General features: G+C 39.7%; 1 protein-coding gene across 1 annotated transcript in view; it reads left to right on the forward strand.

Moving 5' to 3' along the window:
* RGS7 (regulator of G protein signaling 7) overlaps window positions 1-14148 on the forward strand; it is a 417353-nt gene extending 403205 nt beyond the window's left edge. Inside the window, exons 16-18 of the mRNA XM_034765031.1 lie at window positions 1334-1423; window positions 2748-2801; window positions 13232-14148. Of these exons, the coding sequence (XP_034620922.1) occupies window positions 1334-1423; window positions 2748-2801; window positions 13232-13357 (270 nt within the window). The 3' untranslated portion in view covers window positions 13358-14148. The remainder of the gene's footprint in view (window positions 1-1333; window positions 1424-2747; window positions 2802-13231) is intronic.
* The last annotated feature ends 12799 nt before the right edge of the window (window positions 14149-26947 follow it).

A 26947-nucleotide genomic window follows, 5' to 3' on the forward strand; every position in this document is an offset into this window, starting at 1 on the left:
GGTTTCATTGAATGCTTACAAATATATATTTCTATTCATATTGGGTTTTTTTTTAAACCCTCCCACCCCAACTGTATAAAAACAAATACAGACTCATGGACTTAGACTACTTTACATTTTAGCCCTTCAGCTTTTAGGGCATTCTGTGAATTTGATTTCTGAGCATTCTCTCTCTCTCTGTAGCAGAGGCTACTCAACACAATCTGCTGCCCTAGGCACACTTTAGTATGCTGCCCCCTGTGCCACTCAGATTTGGCCCAGCCTCCTCTCTGTCATAACAGATGGGCGGCCAGGCCAAATCTACTACCCTAGGCAGCTGCCCAGAAATCTGCAGCCCTTGGAAGCTGCCTAGCTGGCCTATAGCTAGAGTGGCCTCTGCTCTGTAGATATTTGTAAATTCTTCAGGGCATAACTTCACATGCATCTGAACAGTACATGGGGCATGATCTTGTGACACAGTTCATGGGGCATGATCTTGACTGGGATGTCAGGGCACTAGTATATATAAATATTCCCAGATAACTATATTAAACTGGATTTATGGCTGAGTACATATCAGTAATTTACAGATAAACATATTACAGGGATATTGTAATTATCTGAAAACCAGATCCAGGAAATAGTTAAGGTTCAATTTAAAAGAAATCCAAACATGTTATGTATGGTATGGAAATGGACAGTTAAGGCACCCAAACAATTTTAACGCTGCCTTGTAGTGAGGCGATGCAGTTACAATCAGTGCATACTAGTGTTTGCAGTCCCAGATTAGATTAAATTTAAAGACACATTTGATTCCCCACCCCTCATGGTATCACTACAGGGTGGAGTTTAGCAGAATGGCCAATTAACCCTAAATACAATGTCTTCAAGTGTAGTCAATGGACTAAGCTTCAGTAAATTTATGTATAATGGAAGATTGCATTATTCTGTTAGTAAAGTAATTTGGGACAAAAAATGGTGTTATATGGGTGTTACATTTTTTGGAGAGTCTATTTAGCTGATGTACTTGTAAATTCTCAGAAAATTCATTCAAATATAGAACGAGTGCTGTAATTTAAGGGGAAGGTACACTGTATTCTTCACACATGACAAAGTGGTGGATTCTACTTTAGGAACAAAAGTCAATTCAACCTTAACTCTAGAACTGCAGCCAATGCGCCTTCCTTTTACGTTTCCTTCCATAAAAATATACTACTAATAATCTCTAGTATCTCTCGATAATGGCATTAAATATTCCGTTATCTATCTTTTTTATCTTAGTCCACTGCATCTTGTTTTCAGAACATCCATTCAAAATGTCAATTTTTTTAAATTTTATATCTTTTCTCTTCAGGAGCACATTTACAAACTGATGAAAAGTGATTCCTATCCTCGTTTTATACGATCCAGTGCCTACCAGGAGCTGCTACAGGCCAAGAAAAAGGTATTGATCCATCTTGTCTTTTTGTTGCAACTGTGCTCGGTGGTGGTGATGTTTGCTACAATACATGGATTTCTCTCCCCTATGCAAGTGCAGCTGGATATCTGGTAGGTGACCAGGTTGGCTTATTTAGAGGGTCACATACATACAGTAGTTTGATAAATGTATCCTGCACGCGTGTATGTTTTAATAAGTTAAATTAGCAAAACCTATTTTTATTTTTACATCTCACATTGTAGCACTCTTTCTGTTACCAAGCAACTTAAACTGAAAAGTAGTTTACAAGTAGGTTAAATAAAATAAAATCCCTGCAGTATAGTCTTTCAAATTTGCAAATATAATAATTCTCATTTTCTTTATTTTTATTTACGAAGCCTACTAATTTGTTTAAAATTGATCTCATTGGTATAAATAACTTCTGATTTCATTTTTTTAAAAAGTATCTTAGGATTTCTTTCTCTCCCTGTTTTTATATGTCTAGTTTTTATCAGGTTAGGAATCTAATATGAATGTGAGATCATGTCACACTCATGCAAACAAAAAATCTTACCATGGTACGTGACCCTTGCTTTTTAAGGTCCAGATTATGCAATGAGTTCTGCTGAGACGAACCCTTCACTGTGTGGAGCATCTTACATGATAGGGGGTCAAAGTGCTGAGTGCAAGGAAATTCCAAAACACTTTCTGATGCAAAAGTCTATAATGAAATTGTTGTTTGTTATTAGTGGGTCTGATTCTGCAACCACCACAAATTCTGAAATCCTATTGCAATCAGTTAGGAATACTGTTTGCAAAATCAGGCCCATTATCCTATGTAGAAGTAATAGTAAGCTAGTTATGATCTTGATAATACTAAACTGTGCATAAAATGAAAATCTAAAAATTATATGGAAGTACTGTATGGTTTTTTTCAAATGTTAGTTTTTGACCATCCAATATGGAGAAATGTTGAAAGTTCCACAGAGCTGCTACTGTGTATGCAAAGTCCTTAAGTTTTGCAAATGTCAGTTCATTGACACAAGAAATGCTCTTCATAATTTTTTTATTTTCAGTTTTTCTTTTTTAATCAAACCAGTTTGATTCACCTGAGAAAAGTTTTTTTTTAATCAAATATTATAACTGCTTTGCCCATCCATTGTTCTATAACAGGCATTCATTAGCAGCTTCATACCTACTTTTGCTTCTTGATTTGTACATGAGCTTTGTTTTGCAATCCATTGTTTCATCATTCTTTCTTTTCTGCTCTATTTGTTTCTTGCTCTTCTTCTTTTTTCTCCCCTTTTCTTTTCTTTTTCCTTTTTTTATTTCCCCCTTTTTTTAATTTAAGTTGGAAAACACACTGGATCGTCGAACATCTTTTGAGAAATTCACACGCAATGTGGTAAGTTTGTTACCTTGGCAAACTAATAAGCCTGATCGATGAAACACCCTTCTCCCCACCACCACCCTATTCCCTCACCTTTTCTCCTTCTGTATGACAGAAGATAAAGTTTTGCATCCATGCAAGTTTACAACTTTACATAGAAATGGCAGCTTTGTACTAGGCTTTCATTACAGTCCTCCCCCAGCTCTCCCTCCTTTTACTGACTAACCTCAGAGAAAACCAGGTTGTTATTGTTGCTATAAATGGAGGAATGGACCTGTGGGAGCCATACTGTTTGCATTAAGGAACATTAAATACACCCTAGAAAACGGAGTTAATTCACTCTTCATTTTTTTATTAAACTAGAGGAACCTCTGGAAACCTGCTTCATGCTGTTACTTTTCCTAGTGCATCATAAGAACAGACATACAGGGTCCATCTAGCCCAGCATCCAGTCTTCTGACAGTGGCCAGTGCCAGACACTTCAGAGGGAATGAACAGAACAGGGCAATTATCAAGTGATCCATCCCCTGTTGTCCAGTCCCAGCTTCTGGGAATCAGAGGTTTAGGGACACCTGGAGCAATAAGTTGTGTTCTTGACCTTCTTGGCTAATAGCCAGGGATGGATCTATCCTCTAATTCTTTTTTGAACCCAGTTATAATTTTGGTCTTCAAACATCCCCTGGCAATGAGTTCCACAGGTTGACTTCACGATGTGTGAAGACGTACTTCCTTATGTTCGTTTTAAACCTGCTGCCTATTAATTTCATTGGGTGACCCCTGGTTCTTGTGTTATATGAAGGGGTAAATAACACTTCACTATTCTCTTTCTCCACACTATTTATGATTTTATAGACCTCTGTCATACACACACACCTCATTAGTCATCTCTTTTCTAAGCAGAGCAGTGCCACTCTTTTGAATCTCTCCTCATATGGAAGCTGTTCCATCTCCCTACTGATTTTTGTTGCCCTTCTCTGTATCTTTCTAATTCTAATATAACTTTTTTTGAGATGGGGTGATCAGAACTGCACACAGTATTCAAGATGTGGGCGCACCATGGCTTTATATAGTGGCATTAAGATAATCTCCCCAAATACTATGTTTGATGCGTATTTTAATACATTGGATTCCTTTCCTTTTACTATTCCTATTTTGTCCTAGATGGAGTCTGGCCAATTTTATAATGGGGCATGGAAGGGGGTGGAAAATAACCTGTAACAAATGTCCCCAACTTCTCTCAAGCCTAATAATGCTTCTCAGGTTCAAAGGTGCTTTGTGAGCAGTTGATGCTTATGATGCACTAGGGGTCTGTTTGAATGTCATTTCAGTGACACAGTACAAGCAGCCAAAATTCCTGCCTACACGCTTCAATTCTGCTCCGTTCCTAATTCACTGAAAAGTAAGAATTTATTTTTGAAAGATGTTGCAGCAAGGTAAAAATGGAGGTTGGTGGATTTCTTATCCATATTTTCCCACCACCAGCCATGAGTTCCACTGATGTCCTCATTTACTGGATTATTTTTATTTGTGCCAGTCTTTGGGTCTTTTTTTGACATTGTGCAAGTTCAAACTAAAGCATTCAACACATTTATTTTTGTAGGGCAGAAACATCCCTATTTTTCCATGCCATAAAAACTGTACACCAACACTGAGGGCGAGCACTAACCTGTTATGAAAAGAGGTAGAAAGATCTTGGATTATACTCAAGTTTGTCTGCATTGTCTGTTGAATTGTGCAGTTCACGCTGCTGTGTGTGTTTGTTGTGGCTTTTGCTGTGACAATCGGTTAATGGAGCTGTGTGTGTTGAAATGAAAAGTATAAAGAGCTTCAGCAAAGATCATGGTTTTTGTTTTTAGTTTATAAGGGAGATGGGGCAGTTCTCATAAACGGCCTCCTGTATAATGAGTTCTTAACTCCTTAAAATAAATTTATTTTATGCTAAACAAAAAAGAAACAAGTGAAGTGAAAGAACAAAGTTCTATGATGAGGCTGTGGGGGTATCTCACATGCTAAAAGAAAACATATATTTTTGATGTTTCATTATAGATAACGGTTTCCTGTAATACCTATTGGGTATCTTATTTTGTAAATTCGAAATTAATTTGGATTCAATGGGACAAAGTCACTAAAAGTCCAGGTAAAAGTCGTTAGGTAAAACTCATTAAAAATGAATAAATAGCTATGAAACAAACAAAAAGTTTGAAACAAAAACCCCTATTTTTTGCATGGTGGTGTTGCCACAGCATGTTTCACTGTGATTTATGTATTGTCTAAAGAGATTGTTCTATAAAACAACTTTATAACATAACACTCATACTTTCTTTCACTGAGATGTTTAATAGGAGTTCCTGACTTATATAATCAAGGCTGCACTAATAAAGAAAACATGGGAACAATGACAACATACTGTGACTTTTGAGAGCTAGACTTTTCCCAATCAACCAGTGGCAACCTACAATAACTGGGATAACTATGGGAGATTTGAACCAAAGGTGGCCCAGTGCAGATGAAATTATTTCAGTCTGCCTAGTGCTGTTGAGAAGAAAATTTAGTTGTCACTGCTAATATATAGTAATAATAATATATAATATAATATGTAATGTCCAATATACAGATAAAACCCAGATAAAATATGAAATAGAATGTTTAATTTAATGCACAGTAAATCGTTGAAGAATGTTACCCAAAGTAAATTTTAACTTTTCTGCAGTGTATTCAGTCTAACTCTATATGTATCTCCCCTTCTCACTTTTCCTTCTACCCTCCACCCCCTGTAATGAGTTTTGTCTTTCGAACTTTGTCACCCTATAGCTCAGAACAAGGTAGATGCCACAGAATGATTTGGGAAATTTGCATTAAGTAATAACAATTCTGAGATAGAGTAAGAACAATAAAAAAAAAGGTGGAGCATAAAGGAAAGAGTGTAAGGGGAAGAGAGTCTGGGCAGGGGAAAGATTTGGGGGTGAATATAGCACTAAAGGGGAGCAAGTGAGGAAAGAATGGGTGGAATGATGGAGTAGTTGGCTAGAATTTAAGAGGGTGACAAAGTCTTCCCAACTGTGTGTTTAGCATTTTGCCTTGATATATAGGTATTTGGTCCTTTTTTTGTCCTGGCTTGTTACTGAGTAATGGGAGTGGGAATAAAGTATTAGTACTCTTCTTATTTCTCCCACCACTTACCAGGATGTAAGAAGGTTCCAGATAGGCCCATTTCTGCAAAGTGCTGAAAATCTCCTGTGTGGTGCTGAAACCCTCCACTCCCATTGTAAACAGCAAACTCTTGGCAACTCACAGAATTGGCACTAAAATGAGAGCTTTATATTTGCAATATGATTCTATCGTCTGTGGTATCTCTTTTTTACTCAAAAAAACTCAACTCAGCATCACTTTTAAGGGAGGTCCTGCTAGTATCAACTGTGTCTACTGACATAAAAAGGGCCAAATATTCAAACACAGGCATTTCAGTTGCCACTGTGTAGTACACATGCACATACGCTGAACAGTAACAGCGCAGACATATCTGGACTTGTTGCTGGCTAATGGGAGTACTTGTGCACTCAGTTGCTCACTTGTGAGCACAGCTGCCCACATTCACATGTACAATGTCCTGTTTGTGTGTGCAATGCACATGGATAGTTTCCATGCCCAGCAAAGGCATCTGTGTGGAAATTTGGCCCTAAAAAGTTCTAGACATAGTCCTATCACCTAGAACATCAGTGATCATGACTGGATTGGATGCCAGGAGGACTTCCTAACTCAGGTCTCAGCTTTTCTGGTTAGACTGTGTGTGTTTTTTTCTTTTTCCATAAAGACTCCTATGGGGACAAATTCTGATGTCCTCACTCTCAGTGACTTTTGTGGTAGTTTTGCTTGAGATAAAGACTGAGGGCTAGATTGGGTCATAAGGGGGACTTAGGTGCTGTAAATACCCACGGTGTCTAAATGTTAGGCTTGGGTACCTACACCCCTTTTGAAACTACTCCCAGGTGCCTGATTCTGCCATCTTTACTCAAGGCGAGTAGTACCCTACTTTTCAAGCAGGCTCAGTGACTTCAATGCATTGACCTCAATGTAACTACTTCAGTAGCAAGGTGCTACTGTATGAGTAAGGCAGGTAGAGTGAAAGTGGAATGAGGACTTCTGGATTTTGCAAACTAGCACCCGTCGGTTTACAAATTGATATATTTGTATAACAGTACCCTGGCTGGATTGTCTGTGGGGACTGTACCCCAGAACTCTGGAGCTAAAAGCATGGCCCTCTAACACTTGCACTTAAAGGACCATAGAGGAGGACAGAGACTCACTCTGGGTTACACTTGCCTGCAAAAGTATTTGCTAAGTCAGAAAGGTCTCTTGAGATTTTCCCTTCATTACTCAATATAGTTATTTCTGTAACAGAATGATTCCTTTTTCTGGCCACATAACAAAAATAAAAAAAATAAAGGACAGAAAAGCTAAATTCAATTTTGTATTTCTTGGATACTGTAAAAAAATCTTTCTAGAAAGCTCTCAGTAATTCAGTTCATTTTGTGAAAATCCTTAATACACCACATGCCATCAAATATTGATGAGCTATAGATTTCAGCATGTTTATATTGCCACATAAACTTAATCGCTGCAAAATTATAACCCTCTGGTATTCTCTACTGTAGGTAAATATCAATCAATAATGACATAAAGGTGTGCACTATGTAGACACAATAATAGCATAGTGAAAAGATTTCTATATAAATGTGGCATTTGTTACTGCTCACAATACATTTTACTAGTGTGTAGAAATGAATAGCAAAAAAGCAAAATTATTCTCTTTATTTTGCCTTTGTATTCTCAGAACTCCCAAATAACTCTGCAGAAATACATTGCAGCACACTGAAAATGAAGTGACATGTAGATGTTCAGTTTAGGCATGAGAATGGATTTGGAATAGTAGCTACAGGCAAGATGATCACAGATCTTTCTCAGCCATGCATGCCTCTCTATCCCCCTGTGGAGCTGCTCAGATTATGATGTGGCCACAGTGGGAAAAGCAGGTTATAGTTGCCTGATACCCCTATTATGTTCCCATAGGCAGGCAGGGTGGTGGAGAGGAGTCAGAGAATGGGAGAACCTTTGGCTCCTCCCACCTCCACTTGCCTGCCCGGCCCAGCGCAAGTACACAGACTTCTGCTATCAGGGTTTGAGCTAGAGAGCTAAAAATAGCAGTGAGGACGTTGCAGCACAGGGTCTCAAGCCCACCCTACCCCTTGAGTCTGATTTCAGGTGGGTATCCTGAGTAGCCGCTGGAGCCACAACATCCACACTACTATTTTTAGCATACTAGCTCGCACCCCACTAGCATGTCTGTCTACCCAGGCTGAGAAGCTCTCTCCCAGCTGCAGTGTAGATATACTCTAGCTGGACAAGGGGCATGCAGCTGCCCCACCAAAAGTAGTAGAACAATGGAACAGGATGGTTTAGACAGAAATCCTGCATCTTGGCAGGGAGTCAGACTAGACGTCTCTTGTGGTCCCTTCTAAACCTAGGATTCTATAAGTAGCTAATTTACTTTGCCTCCCAGAGCAAGAGAGGAATTGTGACTGAGACAGGACTTGTTCTCTGATCTGCTCCTGGGGAGATGCAACAATGTAACACTCCCTAGACAAGGTAGATTGTAAGGTTACAGCCTATTGAGGGAAGTCTCTGTGTGTGGAGGGGAATTATAAGCAAAGCACCACATTGCTTACCGGGGCAGTGAGTAATAGCAAACCTACAAACTTACTGTAACTCGAGAAAAGAGGGATGAAGAGATAGTTGGCTGCCAGCAAAGAGAACAATCCATGCAAGAGGGAGGGGCTTTTCTAGATCAGAAAAAGAGGCTGAGGTTAGGTTGAAGCTAGCTAATGTGTGTTAACTAACCGCAACATATAACCATAATCTTTCCATAGTGTGGATGTAGGTTAACATCTTTACCTCAACTTAGCTGGCTGGGCTTGACCCTGACTCCCCCCATAATGTAATATGTCAGATGGGTGTGAGCAATAAGTGTGCTGTCTGAAGGCTTCGCCAGCTGCATGTTTGATTGCAATGTCGAAGTCCCCCAACTTCAAAGCCAGCCTAGAAGTTACCTGGAATAATGTATACATGTTCACTCTTTTTGTAGGACTTCAGCAATGTATTTAAATCCTATCCTATTTCCGTTCAAATATCATAAATAGAACTGGCTGAAACACCTGTGACATATTTTTGTGGGAATTAAAAAAAATTAATGTAAAAAACCCATCAGATTGCAACAATTTTTTCTATGAAATTTCTAATCAAATTTTTTGGTGGATGTTTTCATTGAATATTAAACATGTTATGAAAAAAAGATCATATAAAACTTAAGTCGTGAAATTTCAGTCAGCTCTGGTAATAAATGTAAGTGTAGAAACAAAAAAATATCTATACACATTTGTTGCTATGTAAAGGAGCACAGATAAACCTAAGAGGCAGTATAGGAGAGAAGTCCTTGAAGGACGACTTCTGTTTTTTAACTTTTCACAGAAATTTAGGATTCATGAAAGGTGCTGGACTGACAGCCTATTTACTGATGTTTTCCATCTATGGGCAGTGCCAGATTCCCGCACCCTGCTGTGCTCAATGTTCCTGAAGTCAAAATTGAAGGGATTTCCTTTAAGGTGATAGGCTAGTTTTATCTCCACATCCAGTGAGTTATATCGCCTCACTGCAGAGACAGCCAAGAAGTGTACAAGTTGCAGGTTGGTCTTTGTTTTGTTACGTGTATATACATCCATGACAAAACAAACATCACCAAACTCAGTTCATATAGTATACCAAGCAGCCGTCAGATGATAGTAACCTTCACTCGCTACCTATTAGGTGAGATGTGAACCAGTGACTTGAGCAGAAAATTTTTATAGGACTCAGGGCTAAAGCCCTGAGACATTCACTTCTGCTTGCCTAATAGGCATCTTTACCAGTGTCCCTTGAAGTTATCATCTCCAGCCCAATGAGCAAACATTAGAGTACTTCATGCATGAGATGTGAAATTGTCAGGACCATTAAACACAGCATATTTTCACAATGGCTCAACAAACTATCACTTAGCATTGACGTGTCAAATTGTGGCATACAGAAGGAAATTCAAATTGTTTAAACTGTCCTTCACACTTATTTCCATCAGTGAGTGATGGACTTTCTGTGTTCTTAGAGCCAATCATTTTAGGACCATGTTAGACAATAGATGTGAAAATGGTAATTGATTCTTCATGTTCTCATTCTTAAGGGATCTTTGTGCATGAACATGTAAGATTTCATATGCAACAATGAAAGGAACTTAATGGAATCTCAATCATTGGACATTATGAATCCAATACAGAAATTATGTGAGGTTTTTAAGTTACACTTATGGAGTAAGTCTTCCCAGAAGCCAATTTTGAGAATTAAAATGTACTAGTTTACTATCAACAGTTAGAGCTGTTCGGGAATCTTTCAGTGAAATATTTTTTGTTAGAAAATGAAGTGAGTCAATTGATCAAAACTGAAACTTTTTAGGGGAAAGTGTTGGTTTCTATGCATTTCTTGACATCTCTCCACAACCCCAACATTGTCAAAAAAATTCCATTCGGACATTTTCTAAACTATAAATTCTGGTTTTCTCCTTCAAAATTACTTTTTGTTTCAAAATTTAAGCTAAATATTGAAAATGTATACATACATAAATGAAAATATTTTAAAACAAAATATGGTGTGACAGACCCAGACCAGTGGGGTACAGGAGTCTGGTAGAGGGCAAATATACTGGTCACTGGATGAGTAGTTTTCTGTTCCCTGAGTGACCAGAGCAGGGCTGCACTAGAGTAATCAGGAACCTGCTAGAACCAGTTAAGGCAGGCAGGCTAATTAGGACACCTGGAGCCAATTAAGAAGAAGCTTCTAGAATCAATTAAGGCAGGCTAATCAGGGCACCTGGGTTTTAAAAAGGCGCTCACCCCAGTTTGTGGTGGGAGTGTGAGGAGCTGGGAGCAAGAGGTGCAAGGAGCTGAGAGTGAGAGGGTGTGCTGCTGGAGGACTGAGGAGCACAAGCGTTATCAGACACCAGGAGGAAGGTCCTGTGGTGAGAATAAGGAAGGTGTTTGGAGGAGGCCATGGGGAAGTAGCCCAGGGAGTTGTAGCTGTCATGCAGCTGTTACAGGAGGCACTATAGACAGCTGCAGTCCACAGGGCCCTGGGCTGGAACCCGGAGTAGAGGGTGGGCCCGGGTTCCCCCCAAGCCTCCCAATTGACCTGGACTGTGGGTTCTCCCAGAGGGGAAGGTCTCTGGGCTGTTCCCCAACCCACATGGCTAATCTCTGAAGCAAGAAAATCTGCCAATAAGTGCAGGACCCACCAAGATAGAGGAGGAACTTTGTCACGGTGGTCAAAATCTAAACAAACCATTTCACAGTTATTGAAATAAAACATTTTGATTGACTCAAACCACTTTTTTTTTAATTTGGTTCAAGATTTTAAAGATTTCAACTTTCAGGAAATATTTTCAAAATCATGCATAGCATTTCCTGCCCAGCTCTGCCAACAATTAATCAAAATACAGAAAGCGCAATACCTTACTCCATTCCCAGTGAAGTTATGCCTGGCTCCAGGATTTGTCCCAAACAGAGTAATAGGACCATATTTGGCAGGATAGGTTTGAGATACAAATGACTAGAACCTAGCAGCTCAAAGGTGCTTCGCCTTATGTAGCCATTGCCTCCATCTCTCCCTGTTGTGCCAGCCTTCAATAACATGTGATTGCTCCTCTTTCCCACCCCATGGGTCACTGCTGCAGTCTCAGAAAAAATAAAATTAATTCACAAATCAGTCCCATTTTAAACTAACACACAAACCCTGGGTACAATTTTCAAAAGTATGCAAGTGACTTAGGAGCTAGTGACTCTCACGAGAACTTCTAAGTCACTTAGGCAGCATTTGAAAATGTTACCCTCTAAGCCTTATTTATTGTCTACCCCACACTTCAACTGTTAAGCATGTTAACCTTTCTCCCAGGTCCCAGTCTAGGGAAGGCCTGAAGTTTCATTGAAGGAAAGAGCCACCAGTGAAGGAATAAAAGGAGAAACACAGAGCGGGAGAGACAGTGGAAAAATGGAGGGAGATAGTAAAACAGGGAAAGCCACTCACGCTAAGAGCCATTTGCTCCTCCCCTATTCACTCTATCAATTAGTCACCTCCATCAGAGGTGGTCTGAGTGGAGCCACATCTTTGGCCATGATCTTACATTTTCCTTCTCCCTAGCCATAGGAGTGCAAATCCTTACAACAGGTTGAAGGCAAGAAGAATCTTGACCCTGCCCTGAATCCCACACCGCCTACAAAGCCTATTGGGCTCCTTGGTACCACTGTTGTGGTGAGAATGCTTGTACAAGCTCTATAAATCTTGCTTCTTCCTACTTCCTGAAGCAGAAGCATACCCATGTGACTGCAGGCATAGCCATCTGTGGAAGATGGGGAAGGATTTTTGGCCCAGAAAGTCACATTAAGGGAAATAAAAGCTGGCTAAAGCCTACAAGTATTTCTTTGAGTCTTACTCTGCGCTCCTTGATCTCTCCAGATGTCCTACTCCTAACAAATAAAGCCTTTATTTGTAGAAAGCTGGGATTTCGCTTGGGAGTTTCTCATGCTGAAATCAGCCATATTGCCAGCATGCCACAGGTGTGCAACACATAAGCAGATGAATAACTGTGAGAGCAAAGGGTTTGGTAAAATTTCTTGATCTCATTATGTTCACGCCAGTGTGCATATTGTGCATCTGTTACACAGTTAGACGCTTGGAGTTTTTATTCCTAGTAGCTCTAGAGATATTGATGCAACTGCATAGCATCTGCTCTAATAATGAAAAAAACATAAAAAGGGGCTGTTGAGCTTGCTCAACAGGAGCAGAAATGATGAAAATTAACCTTTTTAAAGGTTAAACATGTATCTTCTCCTTTCCCGCTACTATTCCTCGTCCGCGTGTTTCAGTCCCAGCTCATATGGAGTTTTAATGTTGGCTTGTATAAACAAGTCAAGTGTTTTACTGAAATTGTTGCTGGCATGTTTGTGAGTTATTTGAGACATTAGTGCGGTACTATGTAAATAAATCAGTGTGTCATCATTTCTAATATGGAGTTTAGTTGGATATAATTTTATATGTTTCTTTCTGGCCTTAAATAATTCCTAATATTGCTTACTTGGTTTAGCGGGTTGCGTAATTTTCTATATCTATTTTAAAGTACATTTGTACTCTGAAAAGTAACTACGTAAAACATTAGCACCTTTAATCAGCTCATCTGCTGCCTGCGTGTATTCAGAGTTATACCTGCTCACTCTGCCAATATTTCTACTCTCTATTCTGTTAGCCTTCGAAAGCCAACACAACATTTGAGCTGGATTCTGATTTAGCATGTCCATTATAACTGAATTGTTATCTAGATTCGAATTGCAGAGCAACATTCTTCTCTCAGTTACATCTGCGCAGACAAAATTGATGGATTAGAACATCCATTTACTTTTGGAAAAGTTCAGATATGGGCCTCAGAGTACTACTCTGAAAAGTAACTATGTATCAATATCATCTTGTTCCTCAACAGCTGTGTTGCCTGTAAGTATTCAGAAGCATATCTGTTGATTTTTGTGACTCGCACAATTTTCTATTGTTTTTATCTCTGTTAGCACCCCAAGAGTAAATATATCAGAGAGAGAAAGAGAGAGCTGCACTCTATTCCTTTTTGTGCTTCATCTACAGAATTGTTTACTAAATTCCAATCAGTTACACCTGTGGTACTCACGACCTGTTAATGAAGAAGCACAAGTGTCACTTAGATCATATTTGGCCTGCAGAACCTTTATTACAGTGATGATGCACAAGGAAAAAAGAGCCAACTTGACTGTCTGTTCACTGGATGATTTAGGAGCGGTGACATCTAGATTAAAAACAACTTTTTTGTAAATTGAGCACATCTGGAAATCCTTGAGAGGCAATAAATGTAAAACCCTACCATGCTATTTTTAAATAGTTAGCTTTCAAAATAGAAGTACACTTTAGAATGGATTTGAGGTGTATAGCTTTCTAGACCTTGAGGTAAAGATCCTTCAAACTGGAACTTATTAGCTTTGTTTGATGTCTGAGCCAGAATGCAATCCAACCCTCTCTTAGCTGCTTTGGCTCCATATATTAATATAAATAGAATGTAGTTAAATCTTGTTTTCACACTAAAGTGCACAGATATGATTCCAAATGCACAAAGGAAGCAGATCTGTTGAATAAGAAGCTGCCATGTTTAAATAGACTCTTTTATGACCAGAACCACATTTTAATTGTAAAGTAGATCTCTTGCCATCTTCTAGAATGGGACACGTGAAGTTTCATAGATTCATAGATTCATAGATTATAGGACTGGAAGGGACCTCGAGAGGTCATCGAGTCCAGTCCCCTGCCCGCATGGCAGGACCAAATACTGCCTAGACCATCCCTAATAGACATTTATCTAACCTACTCTTAAATATCTCCAGAGACGGAGATTCCACAACCTCCCTAGGCAATTTGTTCCAGTGTTTAACCACCCTGACAGTTAGGAACTTTTTCCTAATGTCCAACCTAGACCTCCCTTGCTGCAGTTTAAACCCATTGTTTCTGGTTCTATCCTTAGAGGCTAAGGTGAACAAGTTCTCTCCCTCCTCCTTATGACACCCTTTTAGATACCTGAAAACTGCTATCATGTCCCCTCTCAGTCTTCTCTTTTCCAAACTAAACAAACCCAGTTCTTTCAGCCTTCCTTCATAGGTCATGTTCTCAAGACCTTTAATCATTCTTGTTGCTCTTCTTTGGACCCTTTCCAATTTCTCCACATCTTTTTTAAAATGCGGCGCCCAGAACTGGACACAATACTCCAGCTGAGGCCTAACCAGAGCAGAGTAGAGCGGAAGAATGACTTCTCGTGTCTTGCTCACAACACACCTGTTAATGCATCCCAGAATCATGTTTGCTTTTTTTGCAACAGCATCACACTGTTGACTCATATTTAGCTTGTGGTCCACTATAACCCCTAGATCCCTTTCTGCCGTACTCCTTCCTAGACAGTCTTTTCCCATTCTGTATTTGTGAAATTGATTTTTCCTACCATTGCCACATTTCATATTTTAAGCAGTTAGAATAGGCTTCTTGGGGAAGTAGTGCAGCCCCATTGCTTGGAAATTTGAAAGTTAGAGTGGCCAAAAGATTGGAAAACATACTAGGGGAACAATATGGAGGGAATGAATGCTATAGAGGGTCTTTTCCATCACTCACCTTTGTTGTTGTGCGAATCTGTAGTATGTTCAACTGTCCTGTTTTAATTTAAAGCTAATTTGTAAATACTAAAAACTGGTCATAACCACTTACCGCATCTATGGAGCAAATTTAAAATAGTGCATGTAATGGATTGTGCATGTCTCAAAATTCAAAGTAACTTAATCAAAACTGCCACTGTTTGCCTGGTTTTGAATCAAAATTGCCTCATTTTTACAAGATACCATAAATACCTCCCCAAAACCACCGGAGAGGAAAGGGATCAGAAATTGGCCCTAGTTCATTGAACATTTTACAAACTTCGAAACTTTCAAAAACCTAGTGCTAGTGCCTAGTATTTGCAGCTAAAAGCTGAGTAAGAATCTTTTGTTGTCTGACGTCATAACAAATGCTTTGTCACAGTGCTGACAATTGCTGATCTGTGTAGTTTTCTCGGATCCTTGTTCAGGAGAGTGCACTGTTGTACAAATTAATGTCCTAGTGACAGACTTCACAGCAGGGATTTCATTATCTCAAGATCTTCTGAATGAATATGTATTCAGAAAGTTGCAAAGCCCATATGCACCAATCCATATACTTAAATACGTGCTTAACAATATGCAAATGAATAATTTCATAAAAATCAAAGTTAAGCATGTGCTTATGTATTTCGCAGGGATTTGTAACTCAGATATAATAATGTTGTTGTTTTTTTAAATAGCTTATTGGCAGAAACAAGTCAAACATTTCCTAGATTAGTTTAGTTGCTGACCAATTTATGTAATCTGCAATCTGGAACAGTGAGAGTGGACATGTTCATTGACAGTGTTGCATAAAATGGTTGCTTCATGTGCAACTTAAGCACTGTAAAATGGGATATTGGTGAGTGAGTGAGGAGGCTGGAGGTAGAGATAGGAGCGAGTAGTTGGGAGCAGACTTGCCTTCTTCTAAAGTACCAACTAGTCTTACTGTCAGAGGCAGCATATTGATGGCCTCTAATCAAGCATGGCAGATTATGTGTTCTGTTAAAAACAAATAGGTTGGGGGTGGGGGGGAATTGCATCCAGAACTACTGAAAGTTCTGTTCTTTGTATTTCTAAAAGTAAGAGTTATTTTATTTCATTTTTGTGAAAATCCACTCCAGTTGATATGCTGATGCATCATATTTCAGCAGGTGTTTATAGTTGAGTTATGAATCCCTGTGAGGGGAAAATTGAATTTATGGTGAATATAGATATCAACATCAGATCTATTTATGTAAGTCAGCTGAGTAATAATAATACAGCAAACATAACAGAAATAGCTTTTCACTGACATGACAAAAAGAGGCTTGTTTGCCATGTAATTACTGTTAAAAATATAGAATTTGTCTGAAGTTTTGATTTTTCCCATTTCTCATATTCTCTGTGAAATCTGCTTGCTCTTTCTGTGAGTAGCAGCAGACTTTCACTAAAGTTATGCTGCATTGTAGATTTCCTCTCCTGCACTCTAGATCCAATTCCTGGGGGCATTCATTCCACTTTATTACCAGAGTTAGTTAAGATGCCAAAATATACCTTTATATCAGCAAGAATTCTTAACAAAGTAAAGAAATGGACTCCATGGGCCCTCAAAGCATTGTAAGTGGGCACCTGTTATGTACCTGTACAATGCTTGTAAACAGTAGGAATATTCCTCCCCTCCCTCCCAAAAACAACAACTTTAGCTTAGCTCACAGGAAGGATGTTTTCCCATTTGTATTCAATGTATAATCTGCCTTCTGCACTTAGCCACCCTTCAGAGTGGATTATGTAACTTCTTGGACTGGAATCACTGCAGTTCAGAATGTTCATCTCAATGCATTCTGAGGCATGTTGTATTGTAGTAGCCTTCTTGAAGCAATTTTAAGCCATAGACTTGCTGCTAAGCACAAATAGATCATTTTGGATGTTACTATGTAGTTTATAATGTTCTGGATTATTATGCAAAACAATCTCTCTGTTGGCAGTTTTGGATTCAGGTTTCTGCAGGTGTTCAAAGTATAAAGCAAAAAAGTTTTCAAAATTTAAGTTTTGACAGTAGGTCCCAGTGGTGCCCCCATAATGTTGCCACATCACTGTGAAATTGCTAGGTGCTTGCTGATGAATAGGTTTTCAGTGATCATGCCTCTGTTTTCTGTTTTTTGTTTTTATCTTTTCCACAGGGGAAATCGCTCACTTCAAAGAGGTTAACCAGTCTAGTGCAGTCCTACTAAAAGGATCATCCTTGTAGCATGGAAGCAGACTCAAATCATTATACATACTTTGTAGCTCACTGATTGCCTGAATCAGAGGACAGTAGAACAAGATGTTGCATGAGCAAGGACCTGACTTGTTTTCTTTTGTGTATACTAAGGCATTACAGACTCCGAGGGACTCTCTAACCTTTCGATGCCTCCATTTTGAAAATTGTCTGCTCACTTCCTCCTTCATATCAAGCTGGATCTGTGTCATTTTATTTTCTGCAAGCTCAAGTACAGTGAAAAAAAAAGCTTCTGCTAGACACAGTTTATTAAAAAATACTGTCAGTTCACACACTGGAAGAAATGTAAAAAAAAATATGCATATACTAATAAATATACATATGCCATCACATTTATTGCACAATAAATTAGCACAGCAGGTTCCATTTCACTGACGTATTCACACTGAGAAAGAAAGCCTGTGTCTTTGTCTGTTGTCTGTATATTCTTTGTTAATGTTTCTTGCATTTATTTTTATACCATATTTAAAAAAAGAACACCTTTTAATCCAAATGTATTAAAGTTGATCCTTTCTCTGTAAATTTGTGTATGTTTATATTGTTGTTTTATCTTTCATTAAAAGATGCAGAATCTCTTTCCTTTGGTAAATTTGGGATTTCAATGCTGAGCCAAAAAACAGAAAGCCATCTTGAAAAGTTATTTGAAGCAGAGTTCTGAATGCACTTTCAAATGGCATACTGGAGTTCCATGTTTGCTGATTAACTCACTCCAGATCAAACATACCTATTTTACAAGTACAAAAAATGTTTTTTCTATCAACCAAGCCAAGTCAGCTTGTGCTCTGGATCAAATTGGGTTCTTTTCATCTTATTCATCACTAGTAAATAAATGAAACTTTTGCAGGCTAGATTAGACCCCTTTTGTCTGCAAATAATGTTCCCAGTGACACCTGTGTAACAAGATTGAAATTTAGCAAATATTTCTGCTGAAGCACAAGAAGAAATAGAGTTCAGTTCATTGTTTTAGCTCTGTTAATAAAAAGCAGTAAAACATAAGTCACTCACTGAAGTGAGCAAAGCTGACTGAATGCACACAGAGAGCAGAGCTGTTGTGTAAGAAAATGTTACTTTCCCACAATTCCAATTCAAGGGCTCCATTCTGCTCAATCATTATGCAAATAGTTCTTTCTTTGGGATTATTCATAGAAGTAAGGATTTAATGGTCAAGGTTGGCAAAATCAGGTCCCAAAATGGCAAAGAGATATCAAGTTTGTCACATTTCAAAGCCATGTTGAGTAGGAAAATGGAAGATATCTCTTTGGCCTAAAGAAATACCACTTTTAACTGGTACAGCATCCATGAGAAAAGTAGCTAGCACTACTACCTGAGACTGAAAGGGGAAAGAAGAAGGAAAATGATGCTGAAAATCAAGGAAAACAACCAAACATTGATACTTTGAGGGCATAATACTGCATATAAGCCATCCCCTCTGAAAAGCGATCATGGTCTTTTTATTAAGGCACAGGGCTGTGGCTCAGGAGATCGGAGTTCTAATCCCATCTCTGCCACAAACTTCCTGTGTGACCCTGTGCAAGGGCTTTTTTGAGAAAGGGGGGATTGGTATGTATAACGCACACACATATTCGTAGCCCCACTATAAAATAGAATAAACAAATGGGAGGGGAAAATGTTAATGTATATTCCTTTTCTATCCCATCAACAGTAGGTACATTTCCATATTTGGGATGGTACGTGGCAGGTGTTATCGTTGGGAAGAAACACAGCATCCCAGTTTTGGGCGGGAAGTGAAGAATGCCATATCCAGGTTAATCTGCAAAAGGAAGTTTATATAAGATTAACTATCCAAACTGTAACTTAGCCTGCTCTTTAGCCTTGGTCCAGTAAAGTATTTAACTACATGCTTCACTTGAACCACGAGTCATGCCATTGAATTCATGTTAAGTGCTCTAGTGCATTGCTGCTTTGGGGCTCTAATGAACACAAGTAGTAAGGACTTCAATCTTACGCCTTTAAAGCTCATTTTTTGGATAACCTAACTTGGTCACCTCAGAGCTCTCGCCAAATAAATAAAGTTTGGGGCAATCATAGAAACACCAGATGGGTGACACATCTAGAGTCAGTCATTCTGTGTCATGAGTAGTGATGAGCAAATGAGTGTGAATAAAATAAATTAACCAAACCTGTGTACACAGCACAAAATCATCCAGGAACCCAACATTTTTGAAGTTTGAAAATTTTAGGATAGTGTTTCTTCCCGCCAATAATTTGTTATTTTTAGAGGTTGCTTCACTGAGGCTAGGATTGGAATGAGAGTATTAGAATGCCATAAGTGTGTTTTGTTCTTTTGATTCATCTGACTCTTTAGCAGGAAAAACTGGACTTCTCACATGAGAGCCTGATTGTACAGGATCTCCATTCAGATGAACCCAATACAATCAAGAGGTTTGAGTAATTCAGATGGTATGGAAATAAATATCCAGCCTTTCGAATGGTTATTCAAAATGAAAGCCAAACTCTCAACCTTTTAAGACTGACTTTTCCTTAACCACAGGCCAATTTATCAGATACAAACTTTGAAAGCTCTGAAGCATGTGTGCTGGGCAATTTACTGAAACGAAGTGCTCTTTTTCACTTCTCAGAGCCATGTAATGATATATATTTCTCCTGCTGTCGTTATGATCATTCTTCCAACAATTGCATCAAATGGTGCACCGCCTGTATCTCATTAAAAGTTAAATAAGTAGATACCAAAGTCTGTTTTGAATCATCACCATTCAAGTGGGGGACATTTCAAATGCATGCAGTAGCTATTCCAGATGGAGCACAGTCACAAGAACATAGATTCTTCAGATCACTTTGGAATAGGCTGGCCAATCAAAAAGTTTGGTAAGTATATTGAAATGCATCCATCTGTGAGTGTTCCTGCTCCTGTATTGTCTTTAGATAGTAAACCACTCAGGACAGAGATTGTCTCTTTTCTGTGTTTGTACAGCACCTAGCAAAATAAGGGCCTACTTTGATATAAATACAGACTAACTTCTAAACTGTGGGGGTTGAAGATTTACATTCGGCCCCAGGCTAAGTGGTACAACTCTATTAACGTCAATAGATTTATACCAGAGGTGAATTTGGCTCAGGGTTTTGGTGTAACAAAGGAGGCGGGGGGGGGGGTTTAAAGGATGTGGGTGTTTTGTGAATTTTAGCGTTCATGACAGTTACTAAAATAACAGTCCTGGAAAATAAAATTCTCTGTAGCCACAAACTTCCCAGCACTGCCCCATGTCAGTGCTTCAACAGTGAATGTCAGGAACAATCTCCTGGGAGAAAAAGATACTTAAGCCAGAGCCTATTCATTCTTGACCTCACTGCTGTGACTGCCAAACCAGGTGTCAGGCCAATTGGACTGGTGATTTAGGTGACATGGAGACATGGCCACTTGGAAGTAGAGTGAGATCACAGGCCTGACCGGGAAACAGGAAAAGCCCATATCAATCTACTGCCTTTCACCTTTCTCCAACCCCTGGGGAAGAGCAGCCATTCAGAGCCTCCTGCCTCAGCACAAGTAGCTGGTAGTGTTCTGCCGCCCCGCCTTACTCCTGTGTAAATGAGTCTCTAGACTGATCCGAGAGTTGACTGGAAATGCTCTATTCTCTTCTGGCTCTACAGCAGTTCCTTTTGTGTGGAAAGGAAGAGACAGGCTTCCTGGTCCTGCAGCACACCTTAGGCCAGTGACTCTCAACCTTTGCAGACGACTGTACCCTTTTCAGGAGTCTGATTTGTCTTGAATACGCCAAGTTTCACAAGTTCACTTAAAAACCACTTGCTTACAAAATCAGACATAAAAATACAAAAGTGTCCCAGCATACTATTACTGAAAAATTGCTTGTTTCTCATTTTTACCATATAATTATAAATAAATCAATTGGAATATAAATATTGTACTTTCATTTCAGTGTACAGTATATAGAGCAGTATAAACGAGTCATTGTCTGAATGACATTTTAGTTTGTACCAATTTCGCTAGTGCTTTTTCTGTTGCCTATTGTAACACGAGGCAAAAATCTAGATGAGTTGATGTACGGGGGTACCTCTGGTTTAGAAACATTGCCTTAGGCCTATGAAGAGAACTTCTTGTCGTGCTCCCCACCCTACCCTGGTAAGGAGAAGGAAATCACAGATTCCTTCCCCTGCTGGAACTGCGTAGCTGGGGAGGCTGAGACTGCTGCTTTGCAGGCCCCAGGGGAGGCAGTTAGGCATTCACCAGCATCTCCATGGGAACAGTGAGGGAAATGTCTGCCAATGCTTTGCTCAAGATGAAGACAGCTCCCAGGAAACGTCCCAAATCTTTAGGCCAAGAAGGGAGGAGGTGAAGGGTAACAGGGTAAAATTCTTAGGTGGTGGTGGGAGAGAGGTAGTGGAAAGGATCCACAATTGAATTTATTGAAGGGGAATGTGGAGGTGGTGAATGAGAACTGACTAATTGTGGTGGCCAAAAACTAAACTGCCAGGGGAGGATGGTTTTGAAATTGATGAATCAGGAGAGTAAAGAGGTCTGATTTTAATTGATGAAGTGCAGTATTGCCATCCCCAACCATTTCAGAGATCTTAATCAGAAACCCTTCCTCCTCCCCATTCATGATTGGCTTAGAAACAATGATCTAAAATAAATGATCATAGATTTTTTTTTAAACTGCCAGAGAAATGTCCAAAAAGAGTGGTTATTACTAACTCCAGGTGACTGCTCCTTTCAAACTGCACCCTTAATATTCATAGAATATCAGGGTTGGAAGGGACCTCAGGAGGTCATCTAGTCTAACCCCCTGTCCAAAGCAGGATCAATCCCCAGACAGATTTTTGCCCCAGATCCCTAAATGGCCTCCTCAAGAATTGAACTCACAACTCTGGGTTTAGCAGGCCAATGCTCAAACCACTGAGCTATCCCTCCCCTTGTTGTTAGAAAAGAGTGAGACACAAGATCAGTGAACAAAATAAAGCCAATAAGAGAGCAAGAATCACTTACTATAGGTAACGTGCTACAGACATGCATATATGAAATGCATTATTAATCATAACAAATAAAAATAAAAAGGACAAGCAGTTTCACAATTAAAGTAAAAGAGGGATTAAATCTAGTAGTTGGAGCAAGAGTACGGAGATAATTATGCAGCTATTTGTCTCCTACCCTTAATTTTTGAGCAGCAAACAAATAGCTTAACACCTGCCTCTGTTTCCCTATCTGCAAAATTATTATATTTATACTTTATTTCCTCATGGGGATGTTGTGCATATGAATGAATATTTGTTAAATGGTCTTATTTAAAGAAACAAAGCAAACAACATGAATACCGGCATACAAATTCTTCAAGGAAATATTTGCAATTTGTTTATTTTAAAAAAATGTATTGTGTTCCATTATCAGTGTAAACAAATGTAATGAATACTTTTCTTCACTTCCAGATGGCTTCACAATTTTGGAATAATCAAATTTACCTTTTATACTGGCAGCATTGATTTTATTAATACATCTTTCCTGCTTCAATTTGTTTGAGATATATTATAAAATTGCATGTTCATTTCTTTTTCTCCTATCTCATGCACAAATCTTACTGAAAAGTGAAAACCCAATTGCTAAACACCATGAAACCATCAGCATTTCTATAGGATATCTTCATGTATACAATTTAATTACAGGCACCAGGGTTATCAAAGTGGTATGAACCTGGATACCTCAGTTGCCCCTATTTATTGTTTTGGGCATGGATATTTAGAGCAGGAGACATCAAGTGATTTCTACTGTTCTCTGTTGTAAATGGTAACTTGTTAGTGGCAACTGCTAGAGGAACTGTTGTTCTATTCTTCTTTCACCCAAAAGCATTTATTGGGATCACATTTGTTGGCTCTTTTGAGATAACTAGATTTTGAAAGCTATCATTAGATTTATTATTGATGCCCTTTGTCTCAGAGAACTTATTTGCTATCATTGCTATTAGCCTTTTTTCTCATTCTTTCCTATTCTGTAAAAGGATCTTTAAATTATTCTTTTAATGTTTGTATTTATTGGGTTAGGGTTGATTTATTCTTTTTTGTAAGGGCACGAGGCTTTAGCATTTGTATATAATTTTATTTTCCATTTTCTTCTCTGTGAGGTACACTTAAATCTAGAGACAGTTATGACCTTTTCTTTGTAGGCATCTCTTTTTTTTCTACACTGCTCTTATCTAGGCTAATCTTTTCTTGTATTCTCTCTTTTTTTCATCAGTGATGTACCTTTTTTTGCTTCTCTGCGTGGCTCTTTCTTTTCATGATGCTTTCTTTCTTTTTACATTGGTCCTCTGGCTCTCATTCGATTGATCTCTTGCACATATTCCTCTGGTGACTTCAGATTCTCTTTCCATTCACTTTTTCTGTGTTGCTTTGTCTTTCCTTCAATGATTTCTGTTCTTTCTTTCAGTTTCAGAGAAAGAACAGGCCAGTAATTAGGGCACTAGCCTGGGACTAAGGAGAGATGGGCTCAGGTCCCTGCTCTGCCACTGACTTCCTGTATGACCTTGGGGCACTCACTTAGATACAGATTTAAAAAAAAAAAAGATTTAGACCCCTACAATGCAGCTAAGGTGCTTAAGTAGAATTTTCAGAAGCATTTAACTCCTATTGATTGATTTCAGTGGAATTTAGATGCCCAGGTGCTTTTGATAATCCCATTAAATCTACAACTTTGGGTGCCTAAATAAGTTTAAAGCTCTGTCCCTTAGCCTCTCTGTGTGTCAGTTCCCCATCCATAAAATGGCATCATAGCACTTACTTACCTCATGGGGTACTGTGAGGATAAATACATTAAGGATTGTGAAGTATTCAGATACTACAGTAATGGAGGTCATATAAATACAAAAGATAAATAGTCATCTAACAATAGTTAGTTGTTCTTAGACCCCTGTTGACTTTGATGGAATTCTGCACAGATGTCAGGGTCCATACAACTGGATCAGTCTGCAGGACCGAGGACTTGGAGTGTACTAGTTTATCATTTTCTTTACAGGATCAGACCAAAAGTGTTCAGGTTTATCATAGAAATAGAAGGCTGGAAGGCACCTCAAGAGGTCATCTAGTCCAGCCCCCTGTGCTGGGGCATGACCAAGTAAACCTGGACAATCCTTGATAAGTATTTGTCCAACCTGTTCTTAAAAATCTACAAGGACAGGGATTCCACAGCCTAGCCAGAGCTTGGAAGCCTAATCCAGAGTTTAACTACTCTCATAGTTGGAAAGTTTTTCCTACTATCTAACCTAAACCTCCCTTGCTGCAGATTAAGACCATTAATTCTTGTCTATGGAGAACAATTCATCACCAACCTCTTTATAACAGCCCTTAACATATTTGAAGATTATCAGGTCCCCCTTCAGTCTTCTTTTCTCAAGGTTAAACATGTCCAGTTTTTTTAACCTTTCCTCATACATCAGATTTTCTAAACCTTTTGTTGCTCTCCTTTGGACTCCTTTGTCTACATCTTTCTTAAAGTGTGGCACACAGAATTGGACCTAGTCCTCCAGCCTAGGACCCAGCATTGCCAAGTAGAACAGCATAGGTACTTCCTGTGTCTTACATATAACACTCTTATTATTACACCCCAGAATGATATTAGCCTTTTTCACAACTGCATCACGTTGCTGACTCATATTCAATTAGTGGTCCACTGTAACCCCTGGAGCCTTTTCAGCAGTACTACCAGCTAGCTAGTTATTTGTACATTTAATTTTTTCTTCCTAATTGTAGTGTTTGGCACTTGTCTTTATTGATTCTATCTTCTTGGATTCTAATTCTATCTTCCAAAGTGCTTGTAGAAGTTCAGGCAGGACAGAGGGAGAGAGGAAGAAACTAGGGGTGTATGGGAGAAAAAGTGAGTGAAACTGATTATAGAATCATAGGACTGGGAGTCACCTTGAGAGGTCATCTAGTCCATCCCTGACAGGTGTTTGTCTAACCTGCTCTTAAAAATCTCCAATGATGGAGATCCCACAACCTCCCTAGGCAATTTATTCCAGTGTGTAACCACCCTGAGTAACTGGACTTTGGTGAGGAGGGGATATGGGTAAAAGTTGCCAAGTCCCTGGATCCAGCGCTTTATGTATGTTCCATTGCCCCAATAAAGAACAAGTTTAGTTCATTCTAGTTCACCTAAAGGGCCCGTGGAGGGGGACTTTTGCAGTTAAAGTGACTGGTTTATCTTCTCTCAGAATTCTCTTGTCTCAGGGTGGAATCCCAGCATTCACCCTGCCTGTAGACTGGGTTTGCAGGCAACAGTACCATTTCCCCCATGTACTAACCATGATCACTCTGCACTCTTACTCAGCATCTGGACTGTGGTTTTTAATCACTCCAAGGTTCTTTGTTTCCTTTTGCCCACTTGGATTTCCCCACCCCCTCATCCTGGGATGTTACCAACCAGTCTCCTGATCAGAACATGGTGAAAGTAAAACTCCAAAGAAATTGGCATCTGTAGTGTTAAGTACCAGTGACTGGGTTATCTGAAGCCATTGCCTTTGGTTCCTGCACACCTGTAAAACCACTTAAGACTGGTGTAACCACTAGTTATCCTTTATCTGGGAATGTCATAACCATCAGACAAGCAGAGGGTCACATAATAATCATAAAAACATTATAGGAAGCTGCCATGTGTGGGGGAATAGGCCTGGCTGGCCTCCCTTGCACCGATCAGAACATCGGCAAAGACTCATCATATAGGCCCGCCCTGCAGGCCACAAGCCTGAACTAGGCTAAGTGACACAGCCTCCTGCCAAACTCGGTCAAGGTTCATGACCAGAGGGGGGTGGGGGGACAAGGAGGGAAAGAATAAAAAGCCACAGCAGCAGCACTAATGAAATATGTTCATGGCTGATAAAATATAATAACCGCTTGTGTGAAGCAATAGGTAACTTTAGCTGGATGCAAACTGACTAAATGCAGCTTCTCCTTTGGGTGATCTGTGACACCCGCCCCATGATTCCAGCTAAATGCAAGGTAGCCAATCATGGTTCTCTTCTGGGTGCTCTATAACCTCCCCGAATTTCTAGCTAAATGCAAACTGACTAATCACGCTCCTTCTTTAGGTGTCCTGTCAACCCCTCCCCAGTACACTGACCATAACTAGGGTTACCATACGTCCGTTTTTTCCCGGACATGTCTGGCTTTTCGGCAATCAAATCCCCGTCCAGGAGGAATTGCCAAAAAGCCGAACATGTCCGAGAAAAATACCGGCCGGGCACTTCCTCTCCCGCGGCTGCTCTGCTCCTCCCAGGACTCAGACTTTGGCTCTGTTTAAGAGCCAAGCTGCCCGAGCCAGCACTACTGGCTTCGGGCAGCCCCCGTGCCTCCGGACCCTGTGCCACCGGAGCAGAGCAGCTGGAGCCGGGGAGGAGAAGTGCCCGGCCGGCGGCTGGGGTCCGGAGGCACGGGGGCTGCCCGAAGCCGGTAGCGCTGGCTCGGGCAGCTTGGCTCTTAAACAGAGCCGAAGTCTGAGTCCGGGGAGGAGCAAAGCAGCTGGAGCCGGGGAGGAGAAGTGCCCGGCCGGGGGCGCAGGGTCTGGAGGCATAGGGGCTGCCCGAAGCCCGAGTGCTACTGGCTTCACGGTTTGCCGGGCAGCCTCC

This window comes from Trachemys scripta, chromosome 3, assembly GCF_013100865.1.
Source record: "Trachemys scripta elegans isolate TJP31775 chromosome 3, CAS_Tse_1.0, whole genome shotgun sequence".
NCBI lineage: Eukaryota > Metazoa > Chordata > Testudines > Emydidae > Trachemys > Trachemys scripta.